The sequence below is a fragment of the Suricata suricatta genome, chromosome 4 (genome assembly GCF_006229205.1).
Source record: "Suricata suricatta isolate VVHF042 chromosome 4, meerkat_22Aug2017_6uvM2_HiC, whole genome shotgun sequence".
NCBI lineage: Eukaryota > Metazoa > Chordata > Mammalia > Carnivora > Herpestidae > Suricata > Suricata suricatta.
This window is the reverse complement of record NC_043703.1, coordinates 3274941-3286696: the sequence shown is the minus strand read 5'-3', so window position 1 is coordinate 3286696 and position 11756 is coordinate 3274941. Positions and strand designations below refer to the sequence as shown.

Here is an 11756-nt window from a genome sequence, read left to right as displayed (position 1 = left end):
GGGATCGTGAGAGGGGTGACGGACGCTCTGAGCAGCCGGCACGGTTCCGTTTCTGGACTCGGGGGCCAGTTACAGCCCCTCAATTAACAAAGACAAACGAAGAGAAAAGGCAGGAGGGGGAGAGGAGCAGAGGGGAATGGAGAGCCCCCGTTCTGCATCCAGGGTGGGGACGTCCGGTCTCAGGCTCCCCTCGAGGCCCCAGGACGTGGGGGCTGGGGCCGCAGCTTCTCGGCCTGCGCGGTGCTCGCCATCCGGGCCCTCCGCCCACGGCCGAGCAGCGGACGGACAGCAAGTGCAGGTGCGAACCGGCCAGGGCCTTGCGTCCCAAGTCACACGTTACCGGGGGCCGGGGGCAGGTATGTGGTCGGGACAGAGCGCTTGGGTCCCCAGAGCAGTGTGCGAATTCTCTGCGGACACTCAGAAAAAAGAGTGCTTGAATCACACACAAGGAGAAAACCCAACTGTGTCTAAGAATCTTCCCACTGTGTTAAGCAAGGATAATGAAGAATGATCAGAAGTAGGCAAATCACAAGACAGAGGCTTTTTGGTGCAATGGGGGTGGGGGTGGGGGTGCGGTGGGGGTGGCAGTGACGTCAGTAAGATACAGAAGGATTTGTCTACCAGCAATAAAGACGGTTAGAAAAAGGAACCGCTGACCAAATTGTGTTGCCACGGTGAACAAAAGTTCTCAGAACCCCAAAGTACTGGCCTGCCTTTTTAAAAAATAAAAATGTTTATTTATTTATTTTTAGAGAGGGAGAGCACAAGCAACGTGGGAGGGGAGGGGGCAGAGACCGAGGGAGACACAGAATCCCCAGCAAGCTCCCTGCAGTCCGCACAGAGCCCCACGCAAAGCTAGGAGGGAGCATGACTTGAGCTGAAATCAAGTCAAGTGCTTAACCAACTGAGACACCCAGGTGCCCCAGGTTTGGGCCTTTCTAAACATCGTCTCTTGACTGATTTTCACAGCTTTAAAAATTTATATATTATTATTCATGTGGTATTCATAATTTTGCTATAAAAATATTGCTATAAAAATAATACATGTTTTTAGAAAGTACAGGGAAGAGTAATAAAGAATAAACACTGCCATCAATTCTATTACCTAGAAATACTCCAAATATGTCTATTAAATGTCCACTGGGTTGAATTTCATTTTTTCACACAACTATTATATGTGTGTTTATATCACGTATTTGGCTTTAGTTTTATAAAGTTTGAATTATCCACAGATGTAGTTTTTCTATTCTGCTCTCCCCATTTGGAATATCGTGTGGTGTATCTTTGTGTCAACGACGACAAATCCTAGTTGACTACAGGTGGCCATTGGCAGTGCTCCGTACGTGACCCGCCATCGTATATGGCTGCCAGGATTTGCAATCCGCAAGCCCTGTCTGTGGGACGGCAAAATTACCTCCCAACTTTCCATCCTTAAGACAACATCGTTTATGACATATTGCTCCAACTTGATTAAAATAGGTATTTTGTAAAACTCTCCATGTTAATGTTGGATGTTCAGATTTATGTGTATCTGTTTCGCTGGAAATATATGGCGACAATCTTCTTTTATTTGGGGTACAATCTTTCTTTTTAGATGGTTCATTTCCCGGGTGGTTGGGGTGGCTCAATCTGTTAGGCATTCTGTTCTTGATTTGCTCTCACTCATGATCTCACTCAAGAGTGGAGCCTGCTTAGGATTCTGTCTCTTCCTCTTTCTCTGCCCCTCCCCCCCAACCGCATGTGCACTGTCTCTCAAAAAAAAAATAAAGCAAAAAATTTTTGAATTAAAATAAAATAAGATCATTACTTTCTGAAACCTCTGATGTGAGAAGTAATTCCTTTGTGAGGAGGTAAAGATAACAAAACCATTATGTACCGTTTTATTGAACTTAAGTATTCCTAAGATAATAAAAATCGATTTTGAGTGACAGTAGTAGGCAGCAGGCATGTGACAGGAGTATATTTCGCTCGGACTACACATATATATTAAGAAAGTAATTAATTCCTGCTTTACTTGCAGTTTTGGAGTAAAGATTACCACTACACAGAAAAAGGAATTTAAACTATGTTAGAATGATCAAAACTGAATACACAAATACGTAAGAAAGATGATGTATACTCATTCATTTTTGCTAAAATTGCACCCAACGTCAATCTCCCTAGCTCCTTGGATGAAGTTTATCCTACCATAAAGAAAAAGAAAATAGAAAATTCTTGTGGTCAAATTATTTAATTTGTCTGTATCTCAAGTCGGAAGCCAAAAGTTATGGTTTGGACAATCGTCCTGGCAAACCTCATACAAAACTCTGCGAGTTTTACTCTAAAAATGAAAGTCGAACCAAAAACCAGTGAAGCAAACAAAAAATCCTCTGGCCCCAATAGAAATTTTTGTGGAATACATTGCCCGAAATTAACAACATCCCATTAAATATGTAGGACTCTCGGGCTTCTAAACTTAAGCATCTAATAAATGCTCGGGCCCTCGAACACAGGTTTGTACATTACCCCTTAAATCTCACAGGGACCAGAGTTTAAAATACAGCTAGTTCTGAGTTGTCTTTAATTGATGATCACTTGGAAATGTCAGAGCTACACGCACAGAAGGAAAACTAGTTCATTTGAGATTTCCGTCTTCCAAACCACTTGCCATGTTTATGTTATTCTCCTTTCACGAACACCATGAATGGCGGGGTTTCTGGAACCTTCTCATAATTATTACAGTACCTGGCACAATGTGGTGGATACTTAGCGCAGGGTAAGCCCTTACCAATCGGAGCGATGTTGCATTTAACGTAGGAACCAGTAAGTTCTGTGCAGGGCGTGGAGTCAGAAAATTCCTCCCTGTCGATATGATAAACATGGACCCAGGTCTACACCTGTGCGATCCCTGGTGTGTGTGTGACCACCCTGACTTGGAAAGCGGTCACCGGTACTGACCCCTGATTCACCGCGTATAGCCAGTGCGCGTTCTAAATAAAGGCGCAAGATGGAAATAAATGTCTATAATAACTTGGAATTCTAATTGAATCAGAAATAGTGTTATTTTCTAGGAAATGATTTCTCTTGAATGCGAGGATCTGCATGCTACCTCTCTTCCCAGAAATAATGATCTGTTTGTTCATTTGCTGAAATATAGTTATGTGTGGGTAATTACAGCTATCATTTCCTTTCATTGCCATCCTTTTACTGATGTGAACACAGACTTACATCTTTTTTGGTATACTTAATTATTCCCTGGACTTGTGGTTATTTATCACTAGATTAAAGAACAGTTTTTAGGGTTAGGACGTTTTCTTTGTATCACACAGAATATTGTGAGCATAAAGATGTTTATTTCGTGGGGGGAATAAAGCCATAAAAAAAATTCCAGCCAGGCCATTTTATGTTCAGGATTTTTGCTTGCTTGCCGCTCAATGAATATACATTTTATTGCTGGGCACCAGGAAACCAATGGTGGTTAAAGAATACAGTCATTACATTTGATTTTACATTTATCGTTCTGTGGAGATTGTCTCTGCGGGTATAGACTGGGTGGGACCATGTGCGGGACCTGGAACTCTGCCTGTTTTGTAGAGACTCCAGCACCATATTGAATCTAGCCCCACTGGAGCACCAAGCCACAGTGATTCTGGAAACATCTAAAAATGGCTCTCGTCAGCCCTGCTCGAGATGGCTCTGGAACACTGGCAGAGGCTTCTGTGGTCTGAGCCCGTGGAAAACATTCACATACACGTTTTACAGCATCGCTTTGTTTACGGGAATTGTATAGATTCTTTGGAACTCGCACTGTTGTCTGATTCAAAAACTAACTGCCGGAGACACAAGCCTTCACTTGACAATCTGGAATATTGTGCAATTATCTATTTTCGGCTGCAGAAGGTAGCTTTCTTTGCAAAGAAAGCCGGCTTCCTAGGCGTGTAGAAAGCTCTGCCCCACTCCTTCTGGCTAAAAATATTTTGAAGTCATATTGAATAATTGCTAATTTGGACTCCATTTAATTAAATCTCCTCCACTGTCGTTGAGAAGTCAGGATTAAAACCGGCTGGATTCAAAAGCCGACTCTGTGCTTTCCTGGCAACGTTACATTGTTCCCGTTTGCCTGGGCTCAGACCCCGGCTCCGACATGCACGACTGTGAGGCTCTGAGCAAATTACTTAACTTCTCTGGCTCTCAGTTTTCTCATCTTAAAAATGAGGGTAATCAAAGGACCTGCTATGTGGGATTGTTATGAGGATCTAGTGCGATGATGCCAGCATAAATCAGGGCTCTCTCTATGTTACCTACACAGATACCGTCAAAGCTTAGGTATTTTGGAGCTAGAAGGTCACTGAAAAATGTGTCCAATAAAAACTAAAATGAATGATGTAGATAAGACACAGGCGGTGAATTAATTTGTCCAAGACCAGACCGGCTATAATGCCCGCGTCAATGCCTAATGACACCGACCTCAGTACACTCCTGTGTATAGTCAGACCCACGTGTCACTTCGATGGCTACCCTGGCACGCAGCGTGGTGGCAGACATTGTGATTTGGAGCCTCTGAGATGGGTGGACACTGGGATTTACAGGAAGAGTCCCAGGAAGGCTCTGTTCTATCCCTTGGAGTGTTCAAAGATTCAAAATAATACAAAAGACAGAATGGCAAGCAGAAGCCTAGTGAAAGGCAGGGGCACATCCTTCAGTCAAAGCATTTATTAAGCACCAGTTGCATGCAGACATTGTGCAATGTGTGCAGAGCTGTAGGAAATCTGACCAAGCCGGAGGTGCCCTTTGGGTATAAACAGAACTTTGTACAGCATCAACAATACAGATCGAGAGAGATCACAGAACAGGGCAGCTGGTGACAAGTGTCCGATAGGTCACACAAATAAAGAGCGCCATGTTGTCGCCTCCACGCGGAGGCGGAGATTCTCAAGGGCTGGGATGGTTACAGATGCTCTGGGGAGGATCGGGATTTTCAGAATGAATGGGATTCAGGCTAGAAGGACACACCTTTCAGGGAAGATGTACTGAATGGTCTCTCTGTGGCAGGGATGGGAATGGGCCACTTTGATGGGGTAGGTAAGCAAATAAGATGGCATCGAATGCCAATTCAAAGGGTGTCTCTGGAAGACTTGTCTTTGCTGGGGGGGAGGGGTACCATCCAGGGACTGCTGTGGGGGAGGGGTACCATCCAGGGACTGTTTGGGGGAAACTTACCTGGTTGTGTTATTCAGAGTGAACAGTGGAACAAAAACTTAGGCTGGGAATAGCGGGTTTGTATCACCCCACTTGATCCTCGGCAGGCTGTTAACACCAAAGAGAATGTTCCAGAATGGGCTGGTTTAGGAGGGAGAGAACAGCGTACTCTTTAGCAGAAGAAACCGAGTTCTAAGAGGAGGTTTATCCTGTGGGTTGGATTTGGAGTTCAAGCGCAGAGAAGGACTTTGGCGGTAGACAGTTGTTACATAAATGATGGTTATAATTTGGGAGTCTAAGAGGAGCTCCAGGATGGAAAGGGAAGGCAGACTTCTCAGGGAGCTGGAGAAATCGGGATCATTTGCAGCATCACAGGAAAAGATTTAGAGAAATGAGGAAAACTCTGACCGCAAAACCATGTGGCGTGCCAAGCTTTGAGAAATACACTCTGAGAAGGGAAGACATGGAGATGAAGAATACATGATCAGAGACAGGCGCGCCAATATCCAATTCCACAAACAACCAGGAGAATCGTGATTTAAAGATTAGGGAGTCTTTGGGAAGCTGGGAGGACACAAGAGGAGAGTCATATACTGCTGTCAACTAAACAAACTTGGGTCCCCACAGGGCTTCAGGGATCGTGACCAGCAGATTCTAACGGGTTCATTACGTAAGACTCAGGGCCGCCCCACCCTCTCTGGCCCCCCCCCATTCTTCTCTTCTTAGAAGACTTTACGTAAACCCCCGGGGTCACCCATGTGGGCTTCACCACCACAGTCTCTCCCTTTTCAAAATCACCTTACACATCTAAGGAAGTCCAGGGCCTGGAAACACCCCACACATGATGAAGAGAATGTCCCAAACACCCTTCCTCTGAGCATCCTGGGGGAGGATTAATTTACAAAGCTCTGGAACCGATGCTCAAGGAGAGAGGAAGGAGCCTCCTCCCTCACCCCGGCCCCTCAGTCAGGGCTGATGACTTTTGGACTCCCCTCTCCCGAGCCCCCGCGCCAAGCAGCATGCTGTCTATCACATGGCCCAGGTCAGCAGGGGGCGAAGCCTTCTCGGAGCCTCTGCATGCTTTCTTTGAAGAGAAGAACTGGGTATTTAGCGGGGAGGACAGGGTCCATTCCAGAAGATCTCAGCCCTTGCTGTCCCTGGGACAAGCCTGGCCCCTTGCACTGACGGGTTCCTATCAAGTGGACGTGTTTAGCATTTTGAGGCCCATTGTTGCTACTACAGTAAGAACATGTTGAGAACACAGAACTGTATCCACTGGGAATCATCACCTCAGAATGTGGTCTGGGGACATGACGATGGCTGCAAGAAAAGGAGATCAAGTGTGTGAGTGTGTGTGTGTGCAGTCGTCCGGCACAGAGCCTTCAATGGACGTCAACAAGGAAAAGTTCCAGATTAACCTTGGATGTCCCCTGACACTGACCAGGGACTTCTAACTCAGTGCTGAAACAGGATTCTCTAACCCAAGACTTAGGGGCTTTGCTGGGGCCTTCGGATAGCAGTGGTCCCTGGAATTGCATGAGGAAACCCCTTAGATGCAGAAAAGATGCTCAAAAATCAACAGGTGCCAGAACACCATCACTGCATCTTTTTTTTTTTTTAAGATAATGAGAAGTAAATGAAACAAAATTGAGGTAATGAACGTCCCAAAGCTTGGTCATGGGCACGTGGACTTTCCTTGCGTACTTTCTTTTTTTTGTATGTGTGGGAAATTTCCATACTAAAAAGTTTTGAAATGTTTGTGATCTTGATAAAAAACGTGGGTAAGTTATTGTATTTTTATGTGCATTTCTTTAAATACTTAATGAGAATGAATACGTTTATTATTTAGTGGCCGTTTACTCACTTTACTCTCTACCCATATTCTTTTCCCATTTTTAAAATCTGACAGTAGGTCCTTTATTCTGATTCATAGGATGTTTTAAGAATAATCGAGCCTTTTATTTGGTGTATTTAAATGTTCTGTATTCTTTTTCATTTTTATATGTTATATTTATATATACAACTTATACAAAATATTTTATATATTTATAAAATAAGTTTTTACTTTTATGATATTTTGGCATAGATTTATTTTTAAATGTTCAAATAGAGACATTAATACATTTTTCCTCCATGTTTTTTTTTCCTTTAGTGTCATTTTTAGATTATTTGCCTTTAAAACGTACGGCTTCTGATCTGACAACAAGATAAAATACTGTTTTGGTCAAAAGCAAAGCGGAACAGAACTCTGCCTTCCATAGTCCTCTGCACTTGCAGGCTTCCCCACTGTTACTTTATTTGCTGACCCCACTTGCTGGGTGAGCCGGCCCGAGCGAGGATCCCCCACCCGGCTGCACCCCAGGCTGGCCAGTCCCACCACTGCCCCTCTGCACCTACACCAGGGGCAGGAGATACGTCCACGCCAAGGTTTCCAGCCCCGCTTCCTTCCCTCCACACCCGGGTCCCCACACATTCACCTGCCCCACAGGACACCCTCTGTCCCTACCCCGGTGACGCTGCCTCAGGATCTGGGGTTTCTTTAGTCCACAGATAAGAAAGGCCTCTTCATTCACCACTCAGGCCGAATGGCATCGCGTCACACCCCCCCTGGAAGCCCACGGTGCCGTCCATGATGGACTGTTGCCAGACGTCTGAGAGATGGCGTGGGAATTGCTTGCCCATGGTCTTCTTTACCTTCCAGCACGTTCTGCAGGGGCCCCCGCTGGCCACACCCTCTCAGAGGTCCTTTCCTGGGGCATGGAGCCATCTTGAGCTTCCCCGGAGCTCTCCCAAGCCGACCCGTCTCGCCTTCTTCACCGGTCAGAGCCTTCTCGTCCGGGAAGGCCCAGACCCCTTGGCATCCCCTAATCTCTCCATCAGAATTCCCCCCTGCTCCCTCCAGGGTCCTGTCTACACCGCAAACCACTCTGCCTGTGCTCTGGCCAAGGGCCACTCCTGCAATGACGGTCTTTCCTTTAGTCATTGTGTTTCTTAGGGTCTTCCGCAGAGGGCGACTCTAAGGACTTCTGAACTTTCTTTATGACACTATGTACAGCACATTACACTATTGATTTGGCTCTGAGTTTGTATCCTGAGCACGCTGAGTTTCTGTTGTTATTCAGGACGTAAACTTCTGATTTACAATTTAGTTCTGGAGAAGGGGTACAGCTCTCCCCCACCCTCAGACTCCTGGCACACAGTGAGGTGGGGGTTCTGGAAGCGGATGTCTGCTGGCTTGTCAGGCGGCACTCAGTGTCCCCCACAGCCCCCACGCCCCTGACACTCCCGTGACACGTGAACCCCAGACTCTGCTGTGCCCTCCTGCCTGGACACACATGTTTTGCTGACTCTCTGGATGCCGGGATTCCAGTTTGTGGCTGATCTCAGATGTCCATCCCCCTCCCCCTGGTTGAGTTTCCAGATCACTGCGACAGTGTTTAACTGGCCCCTCCCCCACCCCCGCGAGCCCACTCTCTAAGACGGTATTCCCCTGGCCAGCTTCAGACATTGCTATCGCTTGTGGCCAGGACCCATCTGGTCCTGAGACTTCCATTTGTAGGCCTGTCCCTTTCCAGGTGCTGGCCCGCGCGTGCCTGGTCTCGGTGACGCTACCATTTCCATGCCAAGGCATTTGTAAGCATGACATGCAGATTGATAGGGGCCCCTGTGGACTTCCCCGGGAGCCCACTCACTCCTGTGACTGCAAAAGAACGTGGCGATTTTCTAATGATCTTTAATTTGGGAAGCCCACAAATGTTTGCTCAGTTACACCGTACTGGTTCATTACGATTCCAGATAAGAGCAGCAGTCCCTTCATAATTTAAGGCTCCCGGCTTGAGCTCATTCCATCAGGAAACTTTCCGTTTTTCGTGTATTCATCTGGATTAACATGTCCCTTGTGATGGATGACACTTGACCCCCCGTCTCCCGGTGGTGCTCGGTCAGTGATGGTTTTACCCCCCGGGGGACATTCTGTGGCTCTCACGGCTGGTGAGGTGCCACCGCTGTCCAGGGCGGAGACCAGAGAGGCTGATGACCGTCCCACAGCGCGCGGGGCCGCCCCACAGCGGAGAAGCATCCAGCCCGAAGTGCCAGCTGTGCCGAGGCGGGGACACCTGCTTCCGTTGTGTGGGATCACTAGTAAGACCCGTCGGGGCCCACGGGGACCTCTGTGGTTTGCAGCAGGGGCCCTCCCGGGTCTCAGACCCTCTCTTCATCCTGCAAGGCGGGCTGCACACTGGTCTGCTGGGCATGGCGGCTACCCTGGCCTTCTCCTCATAGAACTCCACCCCACGCCTCCCTCCCCGTGAGTGTGAACACCAGTCAGTGGAGCTCACGTGATACGTAGACCCGATGGTGTCTGGTGGGTCCTCTGATCCCTCTCTGCCCGCCCCCCACAGTGGCGCTCTCTGCGGCCCCGGGCTCCTCCCACTGCCCTGCTGCTTCTCCAAACTACCTTCATCTCGGAACCGCTTCCCCTCTCCCCTGCAGCACTGCTCTGCTCACTTTGTCCTTTCACGGAACAGTTCCTCACCCTCCCTCCGCTGCTTTCTCCAACACATCGCCTCTTTTATTTAATGGAATTGCAACGGTATTTTGTGTTTCCATGTTACTCGGGAAATGTATTATTCAGTGAGGTGTCTACTGGCCATCATTTCCATCCATGAAAGATGACAATTCAACTTTATGGCAGCAAGTACGTGGCTTGTTTCATTTGGGGGAAAGGACACCCAACTTAACCTCTACTTGGTGTTGACCCCAACAGGTGTAGCTGAGGAAGACAGATTCTCCAGGTTTTCTGTGAGCGGCTTCCCGACCTCGTTTCAGAGACAGAGAGAGGGCCACACCACTCAGGTAACGACCCTTAGATATTCACCTTTGCAGTAACAGCTGGAAACAGGTTACAACCAGAGACTCAGTGTGGTGTGACCAAGAACATGGGGTCCTCCTGGACCAGACAACATGGTTGCTCTCACTCTGGCCCTGAGTGTTTCCAGCTCAACATCCTTCTCTCTCTCCGTCAGCAGACTCCAGCTCTCTGCTCATGAAAAAGAGAAGAAGAATGTCTAAAACAAACAAAAATTAATATTTTTAAACTGAATATGGTAGACATAATTTATATTGTGGTATTTAAAAAATCACTGTCAGATAAAGATGATGTTACATCCACTGAGTGATGCTAACATGGTTTCCGCGATTGACCTCAGCTGAAATAGGGCTCTGAGTGCAAAGCACACAGGAATCAAATGCTTGAGGCCCCTGTTTTGCGGCATGCCCTTCATTCTTGTTGACTGGCTCTCATCTCCGCATAGCCCAGATTCATCTAAAATATAGCATATGGGGGCACCTGGTCGAGCACACAACTCTGGATCTCCATGTTGTGAGTTCAAGCCTCACGGGGGCATAGACCTTACTGTAGGGGCACTTAGGATGCTCAGTTGGTTAAGGGTCCAACTCTTGATTTCTGCTGAGGTCATGATCTCATGGTTACTGGGATCAAGACCCACATCGGGCTCTGCCCTGACAGTGGGGAGCCTGCTTGGGATTCTCTCTCTCTCTCTCTCTCTCTCTTTCTCCCCCTGCCCCACTCCTGATTTTTCTCTCTCTCAAAATAAATAAACATTAAAAAATAAGTAAATAAAATATATCATGTGATCAGAACACTCTAAAGTCGAAATGAGATTACAGTTCACAAAGCTGTTTTTGATGTGTTTCAGTGATTTTGTGTATATGCTTAATGTCTTTGGCTTTAAAAGGCTCACCAAAATAGGGGCGCCTGGGTGGCTCAGTCAGTTAAGCGTCTGACTTCAGCTCAGGTCATGATCTCTTGGTTCGTGGGTTCGAGCCCCGTGTCAGGCTCTGTGCTGACAGCTAAGAGTCTGGAGTCTGCATCTGATTCTGTGTCTCCCTCTCTCTCTGACCCCCCCCTCGCACAGCTCACACTCCATGTCTCTCTCCCTCAAAAATAAATAAACACTAAAAAAATTTTTTTTAAAGTTCACCAAAATAAAGATTATCACTTCAAGCAAAACAACAACAACCACACGAGTGTTTTTAGAAAGAAAAAGGATTTATATCATATGACTTAGTGTTCTTTTAATGCTGAATTTTAAAATCTTCAAAATGCCGTTTTTAATCATTATCTTCAAAGAGATGAGTTTGCATTCAAGGTGAAACACACCCAACAAAGTTCAAAGAGCTCGTTATCGGCAGAGTCAAAAGTATTGCTCTAGCAACAGGGTTCTCACCTTGTGTGAAGCGACAGTACCACGTTGATGGTGTCAAATATCGACATAAAAATCTTTTTAAAAAACTCAGCAGAGTATCCGGATGTTTCCGTAAAACCAACAATGCAGCCAGTGATCGGCTTTCATCTGAATAGTAGGCGTTATGGCGATAACTCTATGGTCATCAGCTGAGATGTTTTCTAAGTAACACAATGAAGCAGTGAGAAAAATCAGTAGCTCTGATCTTAAAACCAAACCGCACCGCGAGCAGTCCGCTGGCGTCCCCTGCACTGACGCGGAGGTGCTGACCTGGAGTGGAAGTGGGGAGGGGCTGCAGTGACAGAGCGCCCT

The 11756-nt window shown here is 46.8% G+C and overlaps 1 protein-coding gene across 1 annotated transcript in view; it reads left to right on the top strand.

Moving 5' to 3' along the window:
* The window catches only part of MYO16 (myosin XVI), a 465799-nt gene that overhangs the window by 428626 nt on the left and 25417 nt on the right, over positions 1–11756 (top strand). The window contains exon 35 of the mRNA XM_029938403.1: positions 9944–10032. Within this exon, the coding sequence (XP_029794263.1) occupies positions 9944–10032 (89 nt within the window). The remainder of the gene's footprint in view (positions 1–9943; positions 10033–11756) is intronic.